We start from the raw sequence: 26,506 nt of genomic DNA, 5'->3' as shown, positions 1-26,506 counted from the left end.
AACAGTGCAGTGCAAGCGAGCATAGATCATACATGTGGTAACGAGACAGGGTCATGGTTCAACTAGTAGAAAATCAGGGAAGTAGCTCTTCAGTGTTACAAGAAGAGCTATACATACATGTATTTATGTAAAGATGAACATATTAATAATGTAATAAAAATCATGAAGTTATGACTCCAATTAATGACTGTTGGTACATCGCAACCACAATCCTTAAAATTTAATATTTCCTCTGCACTGTACATGCACAAATGTACAAGCTGTACACATATACATGTACATGTAAAGTAAAGCTTCTGAGGAGGCTGAAGTACATGTGCATGCCTGCATTGAAGACGGGCAAATATGCCAAACACTTGATCATGTACTTAAAGTAAAGAAGGCTCATAATCTTCAACTATGACTCTTTCTGTGCCCCCCCCCTCAGAAAAAAAAAATTAAGTAAATAAGTTTCCAGATGTGCACTGTGTTCAATTAAAGTCCTCATTATTGTGTATGCACATCACATCAAATTCAGATTTCTGCCTCAGGACAAACTGAGGCACCATGTTAGCAGATTTCAATTATTGCTGGAAGATATTGGTTGCTGAATCAAGACAAATATTTAATCGACTACTCTTTTATAGATTTATGCAAAAACAAAGGTAATTTCAGACAGACATGAAAACTAAGAATACCAGGTATTTTCTGATCAGGAATAAGGTATTTTTGGCAGTGTAAAAGCAAATTATGTGATATTCTCGAAAGGGAAGACGCAATAGCTTCAGTCGGTAGAGCGGGGATTTCGGATTCCAGTGACCCGGGTTCCAGTCCTACTTTGTGCGCAAGGGCCCTTTGGTATGGCATTAATCCTCATTACTAGGTCCCTCGGAGAGGACATTAAGCCGTTGATCCTCTGGTTGCATGCTTACAAGCATTCATGCTTTCTTAGCAATCAGGTAAAAAAATCACTACCATTTACCATGGAAAAACTGCAAAATAGGAACTTTTCGATTATGAAAACTTTCAAAAAGAATTCCCTCCCCCCCCCCCCCCCCCGGTTGCAAGTATTCTTCCTTTGTAATAGCATGTTGCGAGAAGTTTCTGATCCATCTAGCGAGTACATTGAGGGCACCGTAGAGCGCTTAGGTATTTTTGTAGGGCTAGCAATTTTGAATCGTGAGCCCCACTGCTATTCAGAATATACTGCCCATGCTTAAAATTTGGAAAACTTACAGGCAGTGTTACACCAGCAATTACTAGCCTCACGATCATTGATGAGTGCGAATGATTTGCATACATGTATGAAATTAAACAAGAGAAGCTAAACCGTGCAAAACAAAATAAACAAATTTTGAAGCCAAAACCTCTGTCACTACTATGATTATTTGGAATGGAAACAAACAAAAGAAGATAGTGATAATTATCCAAACTGCACATAAGTACAATTTTGTAATAGTAAGGATAAAAATGTGACATTTATGGGAGAATATTTTACTTACAAAATTTAAACATTTAAGCCTAAGTCTGAAAAACTTGGCTAAATTTACCTTTTTCTTTACTGGCCACAAAATGAATACTATGTAAAAAAAAATATAAATTGTATATCCCTGTGAACCTATGAATATGATTTTGCAATACAGTTATGTCAACAACTCTAACTTGGAATCCAGGAGGAAAACGTTAAAGGGGCAGACCGAAAACAACAAGGAGGAGAACTGTAGAGGAGAGAAATACCTACGGATGGAAGAGTTGGAATGAGGCCAGGGGTTGTGCTAGAGAGACCACAAAAATGGTTTAAAAAAAGAGTGGAGGGCACGATTGAGGATAGTACATGTAGTAGTAGTAGTAGTAGTACAGTATGTCAATAACACGTACATGTACTCCAATGTTGTTGAAAATGATTTTTAAGTTTACATCTTCATTACAGTCTAACATGCTCGAATTTGAGTGTGTTCATCTGATGTTGAAATTGCGAGCATGAGCATGTCATTCCTTGCTCTTCGCCAAGTGCTTATACTTGTATAGTGCAATGTTATAAAGCCTATACTAAACTGTGATTTTCTATCAAAATACAAGAACCCATATTACAAGAACCCATATTGCAAGAAAACTGGCCACAAAGTCATGTGACTTTAAAAAATGGGTTCTTAAGATGTCAAATATATTTCAATTGTGATCATTCTGTCATAGTTCAGGGTAAAATAAATTCCAAATTTATGCATTCCGAATAATGCAGGGCTCAAAGAGAACTAAATTATTTTTTTAAAGTATGGATTAAATACAATTACAATATATGCACTAAATTGTTGGTTAAAAATGATACTTTGCTTTCTGCAATATCAATATGATTATCATAAAAAATGTTATTTGCTATGCTATTCCCAGCTTATATTACAGACAGACATGCTTGCATAATTCAAAATATACTTCTGTATGTAGGCCTACATGTAGGCCAAACATACACACTGAGCACACAACCACAGAAACTATGCACGTCTGACTTTCTACAGTGCTCCAGCACAATGCCATTCTAAATATAATACCAGCTGTTGCGCAAATGAATAATTACATGACAATGATCCCAGTGCATTCACTACTCACATATGGTCTTCTTTTCACAAATATACACCTATGCACTATCCCTATTTGATAATTAAAATCTTCATTTGAAAAATATTCCAAATCAAATTTGATAATTGTTGATTTTTATTAGTTGACTTTATTTTCAAACCAGTGGAATGTCTCTGGCAGTCTCGCCTGCATTACAAAATTTGATATAGCAGCAGTGCTGCCTTTGGAGGCAGTTCATGAATAAATTATTCACAGGAGAAAACGCTATGATAATAAAATATTATGTCCATTGACCCCAAATGACCTTTGACCATGATCATGTGACCTTTGACATGTGCAAAACAATCATATTTGATTACCCTTATGTCGATGTTTCATGAGCTAGATCCATAAACTTTCTAAGTTACGATGCCAATTCAACACATACTCCCAACTTGGTCAGAAGTCATTGACCTTTAAATGACCTTTGATCTTGGCTATGTTCCTGAAACGCGCACAGGGTATTCAGGGATACATTGCTGCCCTTATGTCCAAGTTTCATGAACTAGATCCATAGACTTTTAAAGTTACATGTTTGATGACAATTCCACAAATACATGTACCCCTAACATTACCAAAGTTTGTTGACTCTAAATGACCTTTGACCTTGGTCATGTGACCTGAAACTCACACAGGATGTACAAGGATACATGTAATTGCTCTTATGTCCACGTTTCAAGAACTAGATCAATTGATTTCAAAGTTATCACAATTCCTCAAATATCCCCAACATGGCAAAATTTTGTTGACCCTAAGTGACCTTTGACCTTGTCATGTGACATGAAACTTGCACATAATATTCAGGGATACATGGTTGCTCTTATGACCAAGTTTCATGGACTAGATCCATAAACTTTTAAAGTTATGCTGATAATTCCTCAAATAACCCCAACATGGCCAAAGTTTGTTGACCCTAAGTAACCTTTGACCTTAATAATGTGACCTGAAACTCGGGAAGGATCTTAAGTGATACACTATTACCCTTATGTCTAAGTTTTATGAACTAGGTCCATATACTTTCTAAGTTATGATGACATTTCAAAAACTAAACCTTGGTTAAGATTTCGATATTGAATCCTCCAACATGGTCTAAGTTCATTGACCCTAAATGACCTTTGACCTTGGTCATGTAACCTGAAACTCTGGCAAGATGTTCAGTAATACTTCTTGATTACACCCTTATGTCCAAGTTTCATGAACTAGATCGATATACTTTCTAAGTAATGACATTTCAAAAACTTAACCTTGCTCAAGATTTCAATGTTGACGTCGGAAAAGCCTTCACCAACACTTTTTATCACTATTCTGCTTTTTTGTTTAATTATAGACTTTTTGTCAGGGTGAACTTCCCCTTTAACACACAGGAACATGTTACCAGTACTGAGAAAATTCATGCATATCTTAAAAACGGATTGATGAAGCACTCCAAGCACAAGACATGTGAATCATACCAATGCAACATGCCTTTTCGGTGAATTGGTCCAGTAAATTGGTAAAATAAATCAGTAAAGGAGAGTGAGAACAAGGTGTAAGGTTTTCTTCCATAAGAGGTGCATACTGTACATGTAGGTGGGCTCTTTTTTTTAATGAAAGAATAAAAGATCAAGGACCAGGATGTGCAGTAGGACTGCACTGTGTGCCTGCCATTCAACTGAACATCAAATATTCCATGCTTTTAACTAGCAGTTACCATGAAGAAAGTCTACATTATTTTCGTTAGGAAAATGGTGTGGACTACTTCAGAAATAATGAGCGCAATTTGATTATTTGAAAAGAAAAGGTTCAATGAGAATCAATCAAAGCTTACCTCAGGTTTTCTCCAGGTATAGGATAGTTTGTGAATGGTTTTACGAACCATCTCCCTAACCGGACATAACCACCACTTAGTAGACATCTGTACCAAGCAAAGAGAAAAGAAATCAGCTTGTTTAAACATGCAATGAAACTTTGAAATTACATTGAAAAACCATTAAACATGATTATATGAACTATTCTTCTTCATATTTTAAGGAAATACAGAGTTTTTATTTCATGCGATTTTCAAACAGCGTTGAACCTTTTTGTTAGAAGCTTTTGATCACTCAGGTTTTGTTTGAATTTTCTTTTTTAATCATGTCCACATAGCATTCACTCTGTACTAAGCTCTGGTACATCAAAGTTCATTAGAGAAAATACCGAGCATTTTCTAATCTGGGAAGAATACAGAGGGAATGTTTCACACAGATTTCAAATGTGACTTACAGTTACACTTAAATTCTCAGTTGCATGTAGGCTCTAATATCAGGAGTCCACTGGAAACCATGGCCCCTTTCCCCCTTGCACTTGACCAATGTTCAGGACACTAAAACTGTGTCTTATTTTATTTGGCCAAGGTACTTTATTCTCCTATATTCAGTTTATTAAATGGCCCTTTAAAAGTGGCCTTGGTGCCCCTCTATCTGGTTTTGGTTCTCAATGATGCATACTGCCTGGCCTATTTGTAAAAGTGCCCCTCACCATCGAGTGGCATTGCCCTTTCAAATTCCTTTTTTGAGGCCAGCAGTACTGTAGGTACATGTACATCACCTCATTGGTCTGATCGTGCTCACAGGACACACACTACCTGCAGTACCATCAATAAGTTCATAAATTAAACACCTTCTCACAATTGGCATTAGTTAGCTGGACTTTTGAACCCCACCCCCTCCCCGGGTATTTTTTAGAATAGACAGGTGTAAATACGTCTTATCAAGCAGCACTGCTAGGAGGTAAAACAGCATTGAAAGTAGATCAGCTATGGCACTGCTGATGGGGGTCGCTAAGGTCACAACCTTCCCAATGGGTGCACCATGACCTCTTTTACCAGGTGACAACTACACTGTAACCTGGGGAAGGCAACAAAATGCAGAGTACATCCCTGTCCCTTTCATCAACAAATAATCAATAATGGCAAAGCCACCATACAATGTAGTTTAAACTCTTTGTGAAATGGGGGCCCTTGAACTTGCAGTTGCAGCAGTTTAAAGATACACATGTGGAACAAATGTACAAAAAGAAGGAAGAAAAGTGTAAAAAAATAATAATAAACTGAATAATATTTTGAGTTTGACAATGGAATATGGTAGAAATGTAATGGAAAAAATGATTCAGGAAAAATCTGAAGAAAGAAATTGAACTAAAACAATCAATAAAACAAGCTCACATAGATGAGAAATTAGACATGCTTTACCTTTCTATGGAATTGTGGAAGGATTTGAAGAGTAATGTCCTACACTCATAGGACATGCAGTTATCCCACACACCCTGGGCTTGGATGCCACCTGAAAAAGAAAGAAAAAGAACCAAATTATTTTCAAATCTGTTAGTTTACATGTAGGCCTACATTGTAGAAACCAAATTTGAATATTACAAGATCTATTATGACATAACTGATATTAAAAATACAATGTGGAGCATAATTCAACATTGTATGAGCTGAAAAGATCTGAAACAAATACACACATGTAAATGCACATGAACTAAAATTATGTGTGTGATTTGTTTTTACAATACAAATTAAAATATGTACAGTATGCAATTGCATCACACTCATACAATCATAAGGGGTGTTGCAAGAAATAATTTGCGATCAATTGCAAATATTCAGTTGCAATTTTACAATTGATAGATCAATGTTAGCTATAGCAAATCAGATTATACTTCTTGTTTCAAGGAGCAGATTAGCATTCAATCACAAATTTGCAATTAACTACAAGGTATACATGTATGATTGATTCAGGGACCAAAATAGACATGCAATTGATTGCAAGTTTCTTGCAACACCCCATTAGAGTAATTCGTTTCTTCCTACAAGACCTATCGCTATAAAAAGTTACATCACTTACATGTACAGTATATCTAGGTACATGTATTACTTTGCAAATGAAAGTCAAATTGAATTAGAAATACAGTGTATTTCCGAGAAGGAAAATGCATGAGAAACATCTAGTCTATGAAGATTTATATGAAAGTGAAAGGTGGTATTTACATGTATAAAGGCATTTTAATTCATAATTACAATGTGTTTTTTTAAAAGGAATTGCATTTCTCATGAGATAAAGTCATCTGATTCTCAATCAGTTGTCATTAATTATTTAGACAATCCATCATACACACACACAGACACACAGAGTATTGCCTGAAAATGAAATATACATGTAGAGATTAATTACTGTACAGTCTAGTGTTTCTATTCTAAAATTAAGGGGGAAAAGGTTATCATCAAAACAGAACTACTAAAATGCAAATGTGTCTTGCGAAAAAGTTGGGCCATTGCCACTTCTTTTTCACTTACTTGAAAATTGTAACTTATTTGCTTCAAAATAACAGAGGAAAGAAATCATAAATTTGATATTAATAAAACTCAAAGTTCATTGACCTTAGAGGGTCTTTGACCTTGACTTGGATATTGATTTGAAATGGGCTTTGACCTGATCCAGTGATGAAACATTGTCAAAATTACATGTAGATACCTGACAAACATCAAATCCAAGCTGAAAAGATTATATACTTGAGATTTCAACATCATCTTGAAAAGGCAAATCTTAAAACCATGTATGTACATGTACATGTGCACAAAGATCATGAATGGTGTGAAGTTCCAGCATGGAGATACATGTACCAATACAGATGGTTCCAAAAATTTTGTCTTGCTACCCAACATGTCCACATGGAGATCACAAGTGATACAATCTTCCCTGAAGGTCACATATCCATAGCAGGGTGACCTAGAGAAGGTCATGTGAGGTCACGAACCACCTTCCTCAGCATTCCATTGATACCACCCAAAGGAATCAAGTGGATTGAGCTCAGCTTCCCATAATCCCCACTACATGTACATAACACAAACTTACATGTACATGGAGGCCTACAATGTACATACATGTACAATGTATATATACATGAACATAATATACCCTCCATAAAATTAAATACACTAAGGTCTAAATGAAAATGAATGACTACATGAAAATGAATGACTGCACTCTTGTACAGTGACAATGTACACTATGTACAATATAAGTGCAGTGATCAGACTTTGGGTTCCAAAGTGCATAAGGTCTACATGTAGGCCTACATGTACATGTTTATGTATGATGTAGGGCTACATGAATCACATTGTACATGTTCAGGTACAATACATTATACAGATTTGATGATCTCAGTAGATACTAGAGGCTACAGCCTACATGTATAAATATAACTTGAAATGGTGAAAGAGATCAAGTTTTTATAACAAACAAATGCAAAAAAAAATGAATGTCAAAATTGCAAAGCTGCTAAAACAAATACATGTGCAAAACTATAGGCCAACCAACTTGAAAATTGTGAGACTCCAAGAGCTCCTCCTGTTGGCTAATATGTAGCCTACATTTGTACTTTTTGTAGCAATGAATTTTACTAGATCAATACTGGAGAACCACCAATTCACTTGAAGCCATATTTGATGCCATAAGGATAAAACATGTTAGGCATACACATACATGTATATTGTAATTTGATTTTTTCATGCAGATTGTAGATTTCTTCCCAACTAAAGACTTGTACAATGTACATGTAGTACTGGCCAGTTTCAAAGGGAAATAAACTATTACTTTTTATTGCGACTAGTAGGATAACATGAGCAGACACATTGCTATACTGGAAGTTTGTAAAAATTATTAATTGAAACTTGTAAAATTCAAAGGTTTTCACATTATGAAACTGTTATCAATATTTCACCAAATTTCCAGACAATATGAATTTGAAATATTTCGTCATGAGATTGATATCCATGTTTTGTGACCAAATATAAAAGGAAATAATTTCCAATATGTAAAATTTTCACACAAATGACTTTCAGCTTTCCCATTAAATTGACAGCAACACACTATCATCTAAAGCTAGTGTACAGATTACAGAAGCCACATGTTCCTTGTGACTTCTTTCTTGAAAACTTATCATAAATCATACAAAACTATAAACACCAAAAGAACCCTACGGGCCTACAGTACACGTACGATGAACATCAAAGCAAACAAATAATTAGTAATCACAACATTATTGTTTCATTCAAAACACTTCAGCTCACAATATCCTTTACAACTACAAAAAATGACTGTAACAGGATATAAACCTCTCTTCCAATAAAACAGACTGGGACAACCATTATACGGTCCATTGCTTACTGACAAAAGCAAAGGGGGTCTGGCTCAGGCTCTGTTCTTATTGTTCACTGCTATGCACTGTCCACAGTCAATGGACTTTCTGAAGCTTTTCATTCCATGTGTTATAATAGAGTGTAAGACCAGTGTGAGTGTAAGACCAGTGTGTTCTATCTTTAGTCCTAGATGGATGATGTCTGTGATGGTCCACTGGCTTGTCTATGTTGATAATTCAATTGACTGGTACTAATGGTACATGTACATGTATGTATGTGTGGTGCAGTGCAGGCTGACTATACATGTGAACAAAATTTGGAATTGGTGGAGGCCTAATAAAAGCCCTTTATGTACATGTATATGATGGAATCACTAAAAGGCAAAGAATATAACTGTTTGTTCTTTAAATTGTAGGCCAACATCATGTTAATTGGCTGGAACAGAAGATAGTTACAATGTCTTCTGCATACAGTGTAGGCCTAAATACAACTGCAGAATGGGTTCGTACATGTGCTGTATTAGTATTTTGACTGATTGTTCATGAGTCAAAATGGAATGAAATTTTACCCTACATGTACTGTACATGTAGACCTAAATCTATTTTGATACGCATACAGTTTATAAAAATGGCAAATCCAAGCAATTCTGATAGAGCATACTCATTTGTACTTATCCTGTAGAAACAGTAATTTCACAGGTTATTTGAGTCCTCGTGACATTTGTTCAATACTGTACTTGGCAAAGTATCCTCTCCATACATGTATGTAGCTTTTGTTACACTGGAAATACATGTACAATGATATACCAGGGATATATCCCTGGATAAACTGTGTATGTACATGTATGTAGCTCTAATACACAGGCATATTTTTTTTAAATCAAATTCAGACTACTGTACATACGTGTACTAGACAAACTGAAGGATCCATGTACAGTAACAGTAAGTATGCTCAGAAATAAAATGTACTAATACCCCTCATTAATGAATAATTCTAACTTGTAAATTTTGTATATAATCCATTATTCAGATACTGTACATGTACACCCTTTAATAGAGATGTGCATCCTTAGAGATGTGCATGTACATGTAAACCCTGAAAATCCAAGCTCCCAGCAATAACACAAACTCTGACTTTATATTGCTTTTACATGTGGAGGGGGCCCCGGGAACTAGAGAGGGAACAAGCAAGAAATTGATTTGCTGGAAGCCAAATAGCTTGCAAGTCAATCACTTACTCGCGAATGACAATTTTAGAGGAACGGCACCAACGGGTCCGGGGGCAAGAGGCTGGTAGTCTCTGCATGACTCACAGTTTATGCTACAATTCACATTCCTATTATATCTGATAGATGCATTATTGCTCTTCTAGTAATTCATCCCCACAGAATTGTAGATGGCAAATGTAAAATTAGGATTGATTAAAATAATAGCAGAATTTTGAAATTGCATGTATGTTCTAGACATGTTCAATGTTGAACAGATTGTAAACATTGCAGAGAAGTTCACATTATGCTTGAAGGAATACCCTGCAGTAATGGTTCTTTTTTTCTCTTCACTGTTGAGGCCTACAGGTATAGCCTGTACTTTTGTACAGATATAAGTTGGCCTACATGTACACGTATGTATTGTACATGCAAGGCACACATAAAAGAAAACAATTGTGCTACAGTGTCCATGTACATGCACATCATACATGTATTCATCAGCTGTGCAAAATGATTTCTCGATCATTTGTAATTTCAGACAGAGGCTAATACAAGATGTAACTTGTTTAATTGAAATGTCAAAGCCATTACATAAATTTTTTTTGTGAGGATGTCAAAGCCATTTTATAAACATTTTCTGTGCTCTCATCTACACATTATTTGTAATTTAGGACAGAAGCTAATACAACATGTATGTAACTCGTTTAATTGAAATGTCAAAGTCATTTTATAAACCTTTTCTTCTGTGCTCTAATCTACATTACATGTATACCATGCAATGCTGACATAGTTATGTGTAAGTAAAACTGTGCATGACTGATACTCAAATTGTCTTTTCTTGTAAATGTAAAAAAAACAAAAAACAATGCCCCAGATCATATTTTTTATCTATTTCAATGGCTTAGAATTTAGCTGTCATTTCCACATTCCAGTAAATTCACACCAGTGCAATCAAAGCACAGATACAATGCACACCATACACACACACAACACACACTGACTCAACATATCTCTCTGTATGGCCACTACTCACTCAAACACATGAACTTGCACACACATCTCACATGTACAGTACTGGGGACTGTCAATACAAGCTGCGGCAGCAGGCAGCCCTTGATAGTAAGAGTGAATGAACGAACGTGACAAATGAAATGAAGATGGTCATTATTGAAGTACTTTTGCTCTGCATTAACATGCAGCTGCCCTTGGACTCTATTGAATACTATAGCAACATTAGCTCCCAGCCTAATAACATTGTACTCTGCACTTATCAAGAGTCAACTTCGTCAAAGCGTCTGGAGAAATTTATTAAAAGCAAGCCTTGTTCGGACAAAACTAATGTACGTATGAAAGCTCACATTTTTATTTTGAAATTATCAATAAAAGCAAAGGACTCTTAAAATCACAAAGCATTTCTGACAAAATTGGATTATAATGAATAGGCCTATATCCCAGAATACACACATCGAGTAGGTGACCAATTACCGTAAGTAACGGTGTATTAACCGCACCCGTGTATTAACCGCACCCCCAACTTTGGACTAAAAAAAAAAAAAAAAAAATCTCACATTTACATGCATATTTGAGGTACGAAGAAACAAAATCTAATTTTTTCAAGATTTCAAAGTATCCAAAGACTACCGGTATGCAGATATATGCTGTTCTTGATCAATTCATCTACAAATGTTAGAAAGAAAGAACGGTCCCGACAATATTGGCAACTTACACACTCGCTCACCTCACAGTCACAGTGTACACACACAGCACTGCCATTACATTGCAAACTACGATACAGTACAAGTCATGCCAGTACATCTTATCAAATTATGATCTGTGTCTTTCCCAGGCCCAGTGTAGGAGGAAGAAACATTCACATTTCTTGCATCACAATCACACAATCACTTTCAGAAATTTGTTGTCTTAGCATGAATTTTGGATACGGGATTATAGGAAGGTTCAAGAAACAAAGAAATTGGCATTTTTTCCATTTGTTTTTTACGGCTTCTTGCCGTCTCTCTCGTGCGTGGTTTACATGGTATCTTGTGAAAAGCAAACAGGAAGGAAAAAAAACAAGCTGGCGCGAAACGGGACTTTGAATAGCGCCAGCTTAAGTCGCACTATAACCACATTACAACGCAATCTCTAAGCTCACTCAACTCTCGCTCAGCGGTGACAAAATATTACCGAGTATGCTTGGCGTCTCTTTAAATTCGCCAGGGAACTTCACTACTTTGAATCGAGAATAAAGTCAAAATTAGTGTCATGAAGGTGGGTGCGTTTGTTATGGACAACATTTAATTAATATTGCAATAATCGCTTCCCATTTCCCGCGGCTCATACCCCTCTAAACGACATTGCCTGGGCGGCTACGCCCGGCCACTCGATGTGTTGTGAACTGGCAGACATCGTACATGTACGGGAGGGGTTACGGCGGGCTGGCTCAGACCCGTCACCGTGTATAAACCGCACCCCCGACTTTTGCTTCTGCCCCGCTGAGAAAAAGGTGCGGTTAATACACCGTTACTTACGGTACATAGGCCTACATGATGTAATGTAGATTAAATACATGTATACCAAGGCTCCACATTAACTTTTTTTGGTGGTGGCCCGCTCGGGCCACCAAAACCTTCAAATAATTTTTTTTGGTGGCCCACTAATAAAGTTTGGTGGCCCGAAAAATATAAAGAAAAACATTAATTAAAAATGAATAAAACAAACTGAAATATTCTGCAATCACTAACACGTACCACTATTCTTTGTACATCTTGTATGTAAATTGTGCTTGCTGTTATTTTACTTTGCTTATTTTGTGGTAATATATAAATTGTTCTATCATTGTAAATATGAAATGATTGAAAGAGAAACAAAGAATTGTATTGTTCCCAGGTTGTGTAGATTTTTAATCTCTGTATAGACACATACTCATAATGGTAAAGTAAATAAATAGTGCATATATCAAACTCAGATAGATTTACAAAACAATGATTTTTCCTTTCTTCCTTTTTGATTGTAAAACCTAGATTATGCAGGCCCAAAATCCAGTTTATTTTCTCTTTTCCAGCATATTATAGCAGGAGAAAATCACATGCTGCAGAATTAGAACAATGTGTAAAAGGGGGAAATAAGCAAAAATAATTTTTAGAATAGTATATTGAAAAAAGAAAAAAATTGTAAAAATGAAACAAAAGAAAAATGAAGAAAGAAAAAACAAAGAACAGGTCATAAAAAAATTGAGAAAAAACAAAAGAAAATTTAAGAAAAATAAATAAAACAAAATTATCAAAAAATGGGGAAAACTGTTATTATTCAGTAGAAACATTTTCTTTAATCAGGCATTTTCAATGGGAAGGGGTATAAATGGTTTAATCACTGTGAAAAAAATGAAAGAAAAAAATAAAATGGCAAAAGTTATCTGGAAAAAACAGTGAGAAAATTCCTTCCCTATATTTGACAAAATGATGGAAAAAATTCACATGTCATATCAATGAAATGCCTTCCCAAAGTATTTACTTCCTTAAGAGTGGGTTAAGAAGTCATTTGTAAACAAGAAAGAAAGAGCGGCCTATTTATTTTTGGCTCGAAGAGACACAGCTTCGAAATAAACCAAATATCAACATACATACAAATGCACATATGGGACTGTGATGTACTCACCTATGTGTTTTATGTGTATTAATGCATTTGGAAATCGGTCTTTTTGAGTCAAAAGAGAGGTCATAATTCCTCCTTTTAATGCTTGCAGATAATCAGGTTTCAGTAATATGGACTGTAGAAGGGCATTTCATTGGTGTAAAATGTGACTTTGACGTAGATTTCCAAAGTTCTGGGGAAGATTTCTTAGCAGTAACATTTCGTATCGCAGCTCCCTGGGTCTGAATAGTCTGCTCGCGCACAGCTAGCTGCATTGGTTTCATGCATGCAAAGCTCAGCCAGACAGCCGGCGCGGCCGGCTGAATAATAGTTACTGTATGCTAGCGGTAGGCCTACATACATGTACTGTCATGACTATGCAATCTTTGTGTGTGTGTGTGTATTTGTGTGTAGATTAACAAAAAAGGCGCATGACGAATTGGCTTGCAATTTTAACTGTAGAAATTTGATAAATGCATGCAAAATCGGGAGAAAAATTGCGCTACTTTGAAAATTATTGGTTGCCCGATTCGGGCCACCAAAACTTAACATTTTTTCAATAATGGTTGCCCGAGATGAATTTTTGGTGGCCCCGGCCACCGCTAATGTCGAGCCTTGTGTATACACTGTACATGTACGTAAGATCTATTTCAGAAAGATTTGCTAACAATGTCCCCCTACCCCCATCTCCTAAGTGTCTCCATTTTATGCAAAAGTAGTATACAAATTTGAAAACCTTTTCATTGAGTTAATCTCAGTTCACAATTCTTTAACCCAGCAGAGAACAATACATGTACATGTAGGTTCAGTGAACCAAATCTATTATTCTCTGCTTTTTAATATAAACTACAGTATAAACTTGTGAGTTATAGAATTGTGACCGAAGAAATTATCAAATAATATTTGTTTAAGTCAAATTTACTGGGAATGAAACAATTAATTCAACTTTGTACACTGTACATGTACACTATGTCATAATGTTAACTTTTAAAAAATATTCAGGTTATTCAACTTAGAAGTTTGACTTACATACATGTACAGCTTGTATTAAAGTTAAGTCTTAAAATATGAAAGCTTGTTTCAATCTTGTATGGAACACGCCGATGTTCAAAATAAAATCAGATTATATGTTTTGCCGTCAAATCTGCCAAGTGCCACATACTGTATGGTGGTCAGCGGTGATTAAGACCTTTTTAATTGAATTAAAAAACTTGTACCAGTATGTAAAACATGAACATGTACATGCAACAGGAGTACCTAACTCCCCTATATGTACGATTGAAAAAATCTGTGATTCTGATACTTGTACACACTTTGAATATGGTCCAAGCTTGCAGAATCATAGAGAAAATTTATCCATGCAATGAGATGATACACCACTAGAAAAATATAAATGGTGGCAACACTGATAGTTGACTATCAAATTACATTGTACAAGTAGCTGAATTGTAAGCCTACAGTGTGCTTTCCTGTCAAGACTAAATTGACAAAATGTGTATTTTTTAAATCCATTTCAATCTATTAGACTGCGGATATGTACATGTACATACACACACAACACACACATTTTGTATACATGTACTTGAATTAATTTACTCTGACCACAAATTCCATTTTCGTCTCCCGGGCATGACAGTTGGCTCCCATTCCCATGTCATCCCTAATGACCGACTCCCAGAATCAAGGAGCCCTCGCAGGCCAACTGATAGCATAGAGTCATCAAGACGACTCCATGATGTCAGAAATCATGTTGGCATGGCAACATGTACAGTTCAATCTCCTATGTAGTATATCAAAGAATGGCTTCAGCAGAAGCATTGCTGCAAAGAGATGCAAAAGCACAGTAAATGAGAACTGGGGTAATCTAGCCGAGCTGAGCTACACCCCCAGGGTGATATTCAGTTGCAGTAGCGAAAAAATTGGAAGGGCGGATGTTAAAGGAACAAGTAATAAGTCAAGAGAAGAACTGAACATACATATTGATACAAGTACAGTCCATGTTATCTCTTCATTGGGTCCCCGACAAGAACACTCAAATTTATTAATGAGAGCAGCTCAACAGGAAAATTAACACATTAGTCTACATGTACAATGTACGTGCATTACTGTACATTGGATGATATAAGTCTTTTGTCACTTCAAGCAGTCAACATACTTGAGATCTGTTTGAATATAAACCTCAACACACTTTAAATTACACATGGGGGGCAAGGTTATTAATATATTTTGGCACAGGTCTTTATTAAAGCACTTAAATTGGAAAATTTAAAAAAAAGACACTAAAAGTTCCATAGACAATTGGACATACAGGTTTAAGCCCTGCAATGCATAGACGCATTTTATTTTATTTTAACGATCTTGTTCTGGAAGATGCATTCACAGTAAAATGTTAGAGAAACTTCACGTTGCTTCACAGAGCATTCATTTCCAAATCATTTGGACTACATAACCACAGTTGAGCTTTTCTTGTACAAATGGTGAACTCATTTTATGTGCATATTTTCATAACAGATTTTAAGAAGATGTATTGCTGTTCTTTCAAATTCCCATACTCTTGTAACCCTCTGAAGCGGTTGAAAATTTAGGGCACCTTTATCTAATGACTCCATGCCTACATGTATATTATGAATATATGGCAGCTGATATATGGTGTACTCTACATGTACGTAAAATGATGCACTTTCAAAAACTCATTCGGAGTGTGAGTCAATAGCCTAATTTTGGCGAGCGCCTGCGTCTCCCCTCCATATTTCCTGGCAAATGTCTGCCCCTGGCCTTGATTTGGAGTAGGGTGTTGAAGGATAGCAAGAGAGAGCATGCTTTGCAATTAACACATCTCAAGCTCTTCCTTTTCTAAACCCAAACTCCAATGGTGCATGCCTTGCACAGTCAATGATACACTCAGGCCTGCTAACACATGGAATATGGAAATACAGTGTATGTACATGTAGGTCTACATTTAAAGGGTACATGTAATAAAGTCCACCCCCAGAAAAAATTGATTTCAATGAATATAAGCAAAAATTAAAATAAAGCTGATAATTTCATCAAAATAAGATGTAAGGAAGATATATTTTACACTTTATAATGTATGTACATGAAGCTTGATTTCAACAACAAAAAAAAGTTATATAAACAACCTGGTTAGTATGCAAACGAGGGAATTGTTGAAATCACCCACTCAGCACTCACTTAATTTCTTTCCCATTTATGGTACAGTAGGCCTAATTGCAAAATATCTTGAATTTCTCCTCATTATAATTTCAACAAACTCTGAGCTTGAGTACTTGAGTGTCATTCTTGTCAAGTCTGCAATGCAAATACATGTAATGAAAAATTATAATACATGTAAATTTCTAATTTTACATGTACATTTGATTTCCTTCAAATTTTCACTTGCTTGTTTTTTTTTCTCTCATTCAAATTAACTTTTTGTCATAGTGGACTTGCTCCTTAAAAAAAATTTTGAATGATCTTTTAAATATTTTCTAAAATGAATATTTCTCCAAGAGCTGGTATGTGAAATTGTATGAATTTCATATAGGCCTACGTGTAGGCCTATTTCTTTAATAACTACATGTACATAGTGTACAATGCGCCCTGTCAAAACTTATGCTTCCAACACTTACATGTATTTCTCAGCAATTACACAATTTCTTCCAGAATCCTTTGGCACATATTTTTTTTTCATACAAACAGGCACATGGGACGTCATTATATTGGATTCTGTAAAAAGTCATTTTGAGATTGTTACAACTGGCATTTATCTTTAACACCCACCTTAAAAATGTTTGGTGCCCTTTAAATTTTCCACATTTGTGCAGGTAATAAAGAAATGTGCCTCTTAAAAAAAACTGGCCTGGCCCTGGAACGAGATTTAAGTAGGACCTACAAAACATGTAATTGATTTTCACTTTTGAATGCTTTCACAAACCAAGATACCAAGATCTATTTATTTTGGGACAATGAGTGTGACACTACACTTGTAATTACAGTTCACATATTGGATACATGAACATGTTGCAATTAGTACTTGAACTGTTTTCCTGAGCTGCCAAGTTCCCTGAATGCCTTTCAACATCGCAGAAAACAAACAATCAGTGACTTCTGACCCCTAAGCCAACATCAAGGTCAGCTCAGCAGGGCCCAAGTATACATGCACATGTATGTCTGCTCAGTACAGGATGCCATGCACTGTAACACAGAACTGCCTCCAACGAGCCCAGTTCATCAGGTGTAGATAGTACAAAGGCATTGTAATACACTACAGAGGATATGTCAACGAGGTGCAGCCATGCATATTATTCATTCTATTCTACTTGCCCTATTGTCAACTGGTGAATGTAATCAGGTTATACCGTAAATCTACACAGCTTATGGAGCATAATGAATGCGGGAGCCAATACAGTTTACTCTTTCAACAATCAAGGAGGAATTCCCCATAGCTGTTACAATTTTATGTAGGCGTATAAATTTTTATGATGAAATTTTGGTGCCTTAGAAAGAGGAAACATTTTACAGCCAGTTTATCTTGGTTATAAATTGAAAAATATTAAGCATTCAAATATATTTGTGCAGGCCTTTCTGACCCAATGCAATGTACACGTATGCCTAATTACTACAACAATGATAAATTGTAAAAAAAACTAAAATCAGATATGAGATTAACACCATTTTTTAAATCATCCGAACAAAATTTCCAACTTCATTATAAAGGGGGTACTCAAGGCTTAAATGTCAGAATATTCAATGAGCAATCTGATGGCAAATATCAATATTCAGATAAGATTAGAGAGCTGTGGATGGAACAAATTAAAATACATGGAATCATAATCTACACTGCATTATTGTGCGCTTGTACTTCTAAATAAATTTTTCAAATAAATTTCAACCATTACAAATGTATTCTATTTACCACTAGTATTTTGCTTGAGTCTGTGATACAGGCGCATGTTCACATTCATGTTGGTTTGAGTATGCTACATTGTACTAATATGCATTATTATTATTTTATTTGGCAGAATATAAAACAAGTCAAATACAATAATTAAAATAATTGTAACAGTTACATTAAAACAGTAACACGAAATTAGACATTGGATTCACCTGGACAAACTGCCAGGCATTCTCATGTACCTTGATCATAATAACAATACATTTAAGTAGTAATCATGCTGAAATAAGTTTCATATTGTTGGTCAAACTACATGTACACATGACACATGTAATGTATATTTATATGCCCAGTAACTCAGCTTTTCAGATTGATCTTTCTATAAATGCATCTAGTTCTCCCTCCCCCCCCCCCAAAGATGATACTAGATGTGCATAAAGTACATTCAGCATGAGGACGCAGTGTACTCCATGCTCAGTGGATATGGAGGAAAGCCAGAGAATGCACTCACCTTCGGGAGACTGGAAGAATGGGGCAATACATGCATTATTGATTGAGAGCTTCAAGCACCATCCAAGAGGTGTTTAAATGGATAAATATGATGACAAGGAGACCGAGAGATTAATGGGCATTAATGCATGCATCAGTTGCCTTGTTCACACAGTCTGGTATAGATAACAGATGATGAAACTCCTCTGAATATATATTTAATCAAGAATTATGCCCATATTCGGACATTGCACAATCAAAAATACTTAAGTCTACATTTTCAAACAGGATAATGGACTGGATAATTCCTAAGAATTATGAATTGTTGATTAGAAAATGTTCATAACATTGTTGTAGGAGTGGCATAATCAATTTGAAAGAAATGGATTATCATAACCAACTTCTGGACAGTTACATGTACAAGGTAACTTAGAATGTAAGAAAAAGATATTGCTGTAAAATATAGGCAGAATTTACTAATTCAATTTTTCTTTATAAGAACCTGATCCATGAAATCATATTTTTTCTGTGAATAGGCCTTTTACAATCTTAATACATATTTCAATACATTTACAATGCACATACATGTACATCTGGGGAGCGTTTCATGAAAGGAGTTGTCAGACGTTTCATCTGACAAGTCCCAATTTATATGACAGTTACCAAAGTAACATTGCTTCTTTCATAGCCAATCAAAATTAAGGAGAGTTGTCAGATCTGACAACTTGTCGGATGAAAATTGTGATGCAATGCTCTCCTATACATGTACATGTACATCAACTTCAAGTATCAATTTCTTTGAACTGTCAGTCTTGTACACTATTCAAAGGAGCATACTGTATAATATGTAAAAAAGGGCCACAATATTTCAAGCTTTCTTGTAGGTAGCCAATGTAACAGACATTTGTTTTGTAGTTCCTATTTATTTGTTTGAGAGTGGTGTATGGGGAGCGCAGTGGTACAGATTTTATTGTTTTGTTTTGCTTTTTTTCTCTTAATGATGTACTGGAGGCCTACCACAAATTATGGTCCATATGAGTCTGCTCATCTCCAACAACAAGAAATGAACAGAATAGTGGATGGTTTATAAAGAGGATATGTACAACTGACAATGGTGGTACATGTAAGCCACAACGTTCAGATCAAACCAACTACCAGTGCATCTCACCTGGTTACAATTGGTGAATCAATGGGCTAATGCTATTGACTACATGATAACTCTAGGAATTCCATCCCAGGCAGAAGCAGAAACTTATTTTCACAGCCACTCAGCTGTCATACAGGATTTGTGCAGCAGAGTGGAGTGTTGCATGCATACTGAGGTCAAGTGACTCAGGCTTACACCCTCCATATCACTCTCAATTATTCATCAGGTCTGTGGGGTATTTTGTAGCATAGAGTACCAATGCTCAAGAACATACATGTACATACACAAGTACATATACACTGTAGGCTTACATATTACCATCAGCATAAAGACTATCCTGGTGAAATGCACCAAAAGTGAAAGAGGATCTTTCACTTCTTTGTTTATAAGTACACAAATTTGTGTTGGGAAATACCTCTCACTTCACAGTAGCAGTCCAAGTATTATGTGGGTACCTGATGACAGGAGTTGGGGTGAAAAGTAGGTTTTACTTTGAACTTCACACTAGAAGGAGCAGGTAATTACTGTAGTTCCACAACAGACAAATTATTTTCGTAAGTTCTTGAAACATGCATAGAGTGCATTTGTTTCATAGACCACTTGCAGCAGAATTGCCGGGATGAAAGAATTGAAAAACCTGACAAATTCGCTTCTAAATCATATAGGGACAGTGATTTTCCGTTTCTAAAAATTGCCTTTTTCATTTCAGAAAATCTCAAATTCCGTTTCAGCATGTCTGGAAACGGAAATTCCGTTTCACAAAGACTTTGTATACAAGAAAAATAGACAATTCCGTTTACATATAAAACCAATACGCAACGAGTAGCGATGTCAAAATGCTAGCGCTGCTCAAAATTTGCATCTACCAATGTACTAACATCACTTTAAAATCCAATTTAATCGAAGAGATTCGAGCTTAAAAAAAATTAGGGAAACATAGTCAACATTAATATATTCTCACCTTTCATATTATTAGCATTATTTTATTGTTAAATGGGATTTTATCGCTGATTTGGGGACTTTTCGGACATCGTTTTGAGCAGTCGACGACTTCCGAATATCCGCCATTTTGGATTTGATGAATCACCGTGATCATTATATTATGACCGAACGCAGAGGGCAGCAACACACGGCCGGATTCTGCCTTCTATGCGGACGTAAGTGTAAACTAACTTGGATACGATCGAGTGATGGAGAAGCTCAAGAGTCGAGTGTAGTTACGATGTGTTGATTGTCATGATTGTTGTTGCAAAGTGAGATCGTGTTTTTTCAGTTGATATTAGTATTTTGTTGAGGATTTGGGATTAATTTCTGTTGCTTTTTTTGTGCATTTTGAGAAAAAACGTGTTTTCCGTGATTTTCCGTTTGAAAAGCCACTTTCCGTTTCAAACAGCCGAATCCGTGAATTCCGTCCCTTTTTCCGCGATCGCGGAAAATCACTGTCCCTAATTATAGATTCGATGTTTGAATTTCTGGTATTCAATTATAGATTTAGGAAAGATACCATAATACACCATTACTACATCATACAATTTACAATTACCCTATATGATATTTTGTAGAAGAAATTATCAACCTACAAAAGCAAACTGGGCAAGTTTCTAGCACTTGACCTTCATGAACATCAACAAGTCTATGAGATAAACTTTATACTGTACAGAATCTTACCTTGTAATTCATCTACGATAAGGCTCTCAAACTTGGGATCATCTCCATACCAGTATATCCACAGTTCTTTATTCTGTTCCGGTGTCTCAGTGTCGAGCATAAGATCGGCCCTCAAAGTGTTGTGACACCGCCACACACTTAAAATGTTTTCCTTGATGCAATTGGCATAAGACCGCAGAACAGGGTCCTCCAGCGGCGCTTTTGGCTCTGTGGGGCAGGTCCAACTATACTGTCGCCATTTTATCCCCGACAAGTCGGCCTGGAAGAAAAGCATACAGGCAATAATTTCAGAAATTATCATATTCACATGTATGTGAATATTAAGCTGCAGTTGGTGTTCTAGTCACCTGGTGTCATGCGAATAAGCAATTTTTAGTTGATCTTCTACAATGTAGTTGATCATGATTGATCGATATCAGGGCAATCCTACAGCTTGGTACATGTAAGTAAAAATGCAAACAAAAAGTTTCTATACATAGATCTACAATGTAGATAAGGAAAGAAAGGCCTGAACAAGTTTATATTCTTAGTCTTTGGTGACACTGAATCTTTATTTTAGTCGTCCACCTGTCTTGGAGACATTGGACCCAGAGTTCGACTCGGGCCTATTGCAAACTATCTATTTGTTTGGGGTGGAAGATCTGATGATAAGGCTACAGATTAACAGTATACAGGTATATTTAAACAAAAATAACTTGCGATTCTGGCTATTTTCAGTACAAAAAACCAAGTCCATTTAGAAGGGCACAGAATTAAATCTTAAGTGATATGTTCAATAACTGAGAATTATAATTGTCATTTAAATTATTTCCTATCATAATTATATCATTATCATCATGTTATTGTTATGCTTTCTGGGAGAGTCTTCAGAGGAGGTCAGACTCTACTGCAGGTGCCACCCACGCAGCTAGATATTCTAAACTTTTAATGTAAAAAATATATTCTATTAGTTCATGATGATTTTGTTAAGGAATGTACATGAAGGTGATAATTCATTTTTATAGAGGACAGGCTTATAAAATAGATGTATTTGCTGCAAAGTTTACAGTTCAAAATACCAGAAGAAAACAAGTTTTCTAGCCAATGCAACTAAAAAAAATATAATAATTTTAGGCCTATTAGTAAATTTACAAATGTTTCTTTTCACTATAAGAATCAAAAGCTTTTTTAATTGACCTTTATTTATTTATGGATTCATATTCACAATCAACAGAATGTGGAATAGTAATTTTTTTAATAAAACAATGAAGTGAAACTTTTAGGCAAAAAAAGTTTTTTTGCAAATCTAAACATTGTAATGGAAAAATAATCTTCAATTTGAAGACTTGGCCTTTATTGTAAATCCTGTTTAAAATGAAACCATATCCCAAATCATCCAGTTGAAGTTGGGTAATGGTACAAGAATAGGCCTATACCGTGTAATATTTTAGCTTTAAAGGTCAAGTCCACCTCAGAAAAAAAGTTGTTTTGAATCAACAGAGAAAAGTCAGACAAGCATAATGCTGAAAATTTCATTAAAATCGGATGTAAAATAAGAAAGTTATGACATTTTGAAATTTCGCTTATTTTTCACAAAATAGTTATATGCACAATTTAGTCACATGCATATGAGAGAATCAATGATGTCCCTCACTATTTTTTTTTTGTTTGAATTATACAATATTTAAATTTGAACAGATATGACAATAAGGACCAACTTGACTGAACCATGTTAAGCAATGGTAACTCCATATGTTCAGTGAGAAATAAAACTTTGTTTCACAGGACAATGAGGATAAAATTGAATATTTCATATTTCAAATGATAAAATACAAAAGAAAAAGTGAGTGATGTCATCAGTTCCCTCATTTGCATACCAACCAGGATGTGCATATATTCTATTATGTGATATTAAGCGAAACTTAAAAATGTCATAACTTTCTTATTTTACATCCGATTTTTATGAAATTTTCAGTGTTATGCTCGTTTGATTTTTCTGTTTTTATTCAAATCAACTTTTTTGGGGGGTAGACTTGTCCTTTCAAGAATAGTTTTAAAATGTAACATGAATTAATACATTACAGGGTACATTATTTAAAGGTGTAAAAGCATACACTCTACAATATCAATGTGGATAAATTTTCATACCAGAACACAACATTCTTAAGAAAACAAAAATATTGACCCTAATGGCCTAAGTACTTATGGATTAAAAAAAACAAATCAAAGTTAAATGTCAATCATTATAGTTTGACACCAGAACAATTAATCCACCCTTCCATTGCAACTGGTGAACCAAAACATTAGGGTCTATACTAGTCTTGAGGACGCAATGATGATGATTTTTTTAGATATGTCTTACATTTCTTCATCATTGACGTCTTGACACTCTCTCCATAATGCCTTCAGCGAACGACCAAAACAAAGATGGATTTCCCCCCAAAATCCATCTTTTTAAACCGAAATGACTAGAATTTTGTTAATTTTATTAATTCTTACACCTTCCTACGCCTAATGCGTAGGAAGGTTTTAAATATTACTTTAAAAAAATGTAAAAAAATGAAGATTTCTTACCTAACTGATGCCGCGTAGACCTCTCGTTCCACATGTAAACAACGGAAATACAATAGCGTCGACCCTTGAACCGCTTATGTATGACGTACTTCCGGAAAGCAATGCCGTCTTAACGAACAATTTAGAGATAAAAAATCTTATTTAACAAATATTAAAATTTATTTCGTGATCATAAATAATTCATATCAATATATATAAATTATTTATGATCACGAAATAATTTTAATATTTGTTAAATAAGATTTTTTATCTCTAAATTGTTCGTTAAGACGGCATTGCTTTCCGGAAGTACGTCATACATAAGCGGTTCAAGGGTCGACGCTATTGTATTTCCGTTGTTTACATGTGGAACGAGAGGTCTACGCGGCATCAGTTGGGTAAGAAATCTTCATTTTTTTACATTTTTTAAAGTAATATTTAAAACCTTCCTACGCATTAGGCGTAGGAAGGTGTAAGAATTAATAAAATTAACAAAATTCTAGTCATTTCGGTTTAAAAAGATGGATTTTTGGGGGAAATCCATCTTTGTTTTGGTCGTTCGCTGAAGGCATTATGGAGAGAGTGTCAAGACGTCAATGATGAAGAAATGTAAGACATATCTAAAAAAATCATCATCATTGCGTCCTCAAGACTAGGTCTATACAAGATCTATTCAAAAGAAGGAGAACAAAAAGAAAGGAAACTATTTCACATGAATCAGAATAAATCAAATCACTATTCGCAAATCTATTCCATCAAATACTTGAAGAGGAGTCAAGACATTTAGATCTAAATATTTCTACATAATTCTAATTATAATTATAGTAAGGCTAAAGCAAAGTTTAAAAAAAGAATTACCAGTAGGCAACACTATACTAAGAACTAAAGAAAAAAAATAAACCTAAGACAATTAACACCCGTCCTAATCTACATGTACTGAAGTCAAGTTGAAGAATGAATGAAAAGTGTCTTGACCCCAGTGGCACCACATTGCGACTGCATAAGTGACCCGTGTTGACATGATATGGGAGACACACAAACCGCTGTGCTGTGTGCGGCTTTCTTCTCTACGTATTTTGCATTATGGTCTGCGCCGCGAATGAGCTTTGATTTACATGGCGACTGGTACTCGCGTGCGAGGCCGCTACTCCCCGACGAATGCGACCGGTGAGATTGGCATGCAAATCTACATCATGTAGGTCGAAAGAATCCCACTAAAAACGTTATCTCGCGCATAAGATAAAAAATAATAGCGCTGTAATTTAAACAAGTATTGGGACTTATTATACTATATGACATTCAGTAGTCGTATCATTACCACTATTTAAGAGAAGCCATATTTCAAAGCAAAAGTCAAATTTAGTTCGTGACACTTGGTTCGCATAAATTCAATGCAGTCTACGTGACCGACTTACCACGGCGAACAAGTTGGTGTAACAATCTTCCAAACTGGCCCCATTCGCCGCTGAATTTGCTCCGCTCATACTACAGGCATGACATAACTATAATCCACGGGCTCTTGTTTTTCCGATCGTAGAAAAGTGATAAATTCCAGTGAGAAATTCCTCTATTAATAGTTCAGTAAGTAAAAAGATCCGTAGGCCGTATAGGCTAGCGTAATGGCGACACCGTATAGAGCAAAATACTAGGCGGTAATAACCTTTTGATTGATTGGTCATTTTGCGTCACGTGGTCCTGTTTATTCAAATATGTCTCTTCCTGCGATGTACTCTTGTATAGAGAACACACAGTGAACAGCTGTGAAACTCGATTTAAATGTGATTTGAGGGTAATTTAAACATCGTATTCTGGCCTTGGACGACAACTTTAGATAAACATGCCGTGTTGAATCACACAGTATAATGTAGAATGAAGCTGAATCAATCAAATCAGAAAATAATTTTACGCGCATCTAATCATAAGTAGCATATTTAACTCACACCGTTGACCAAAGTTAAAGATACGGTAGGCCTAGGTTTGGGGGTTTTCCCTGTCCTACCAAACTTCAGAGCAACTTAGGCCTCGCAACAAAATTTTCGTTCCAGATTTGTTTCAAAGACGAAACCGCATGAAAACAATAAAATCAAAATGGAATGAAGGGGAATAGAAATAAAAGCATGGGGAAAAGACCAGTAGGGGTTCACTTTCAGCCAATCAAATCGGATGATTTCAGTAGCTGAAAACTATTAT

The 26,506-nt window shown here is 35.5% G+C and overlaps 1 protein-coding gene across 3 annotated transcripts in view; it reads right to left on the bottom strand.

Annotated features, from left to right (window-relative positions):
- LOC121408640 (mediator of RNA polymerase II transcription subunit 13-like) overlaps nt 1-25,974 on the bottom strand; it is a 95,626-nt gene extending 69,652 nt beyond the window's left edge. For all 3 annotated transcript variants that reach the window (XM_041600171.1, XM_041600173.1, XM_041600172.1), the window contains exons 1-4: nt 25,732-25,974; nt 21,785-22,043; nt 5,801-5,891; nt 4,400-4,486 (exon numbers count right to left, since the gene is read on the bottom strand). In XM_041600171.1, coding sequence (XP_041456105.1) covers nt 4,400-4,486; nt 5,801-5,891; nt 21,785-22,043; nt 25,732-25,800 — 506 coding nt within the window. In that variant the 5' untranslated portion in view covers nt 25,801-25,974. The remainder of the gene's footprint in view (nt 1-4,399; nt 4,487-5,800; nt 5,892-21,784; nt 22,044-25,731) is intronic.
- Nucleotides 25,975-26,506: the final 532 nt, after the last annotated feature.

This window comes from Lytechinus variegatus, chromosome 2, assembly GCF_018143015.1.
Source record: "Lytechinus variegatus isolate NC3 chromosome 2, Lvar_3.0, whole genome shotgun sequence".
NCBI lineage: Eukaryota > Metazoa > Echinodermata > Echinoidea > Temnopleuroida > Toxopneustidae > Lytechinus > Lytechinus variegatus.
Note: the sequence above shows the minus strand (reverse complement) of the source record. Positions and strands in the feature narration are given on the sequence as shown.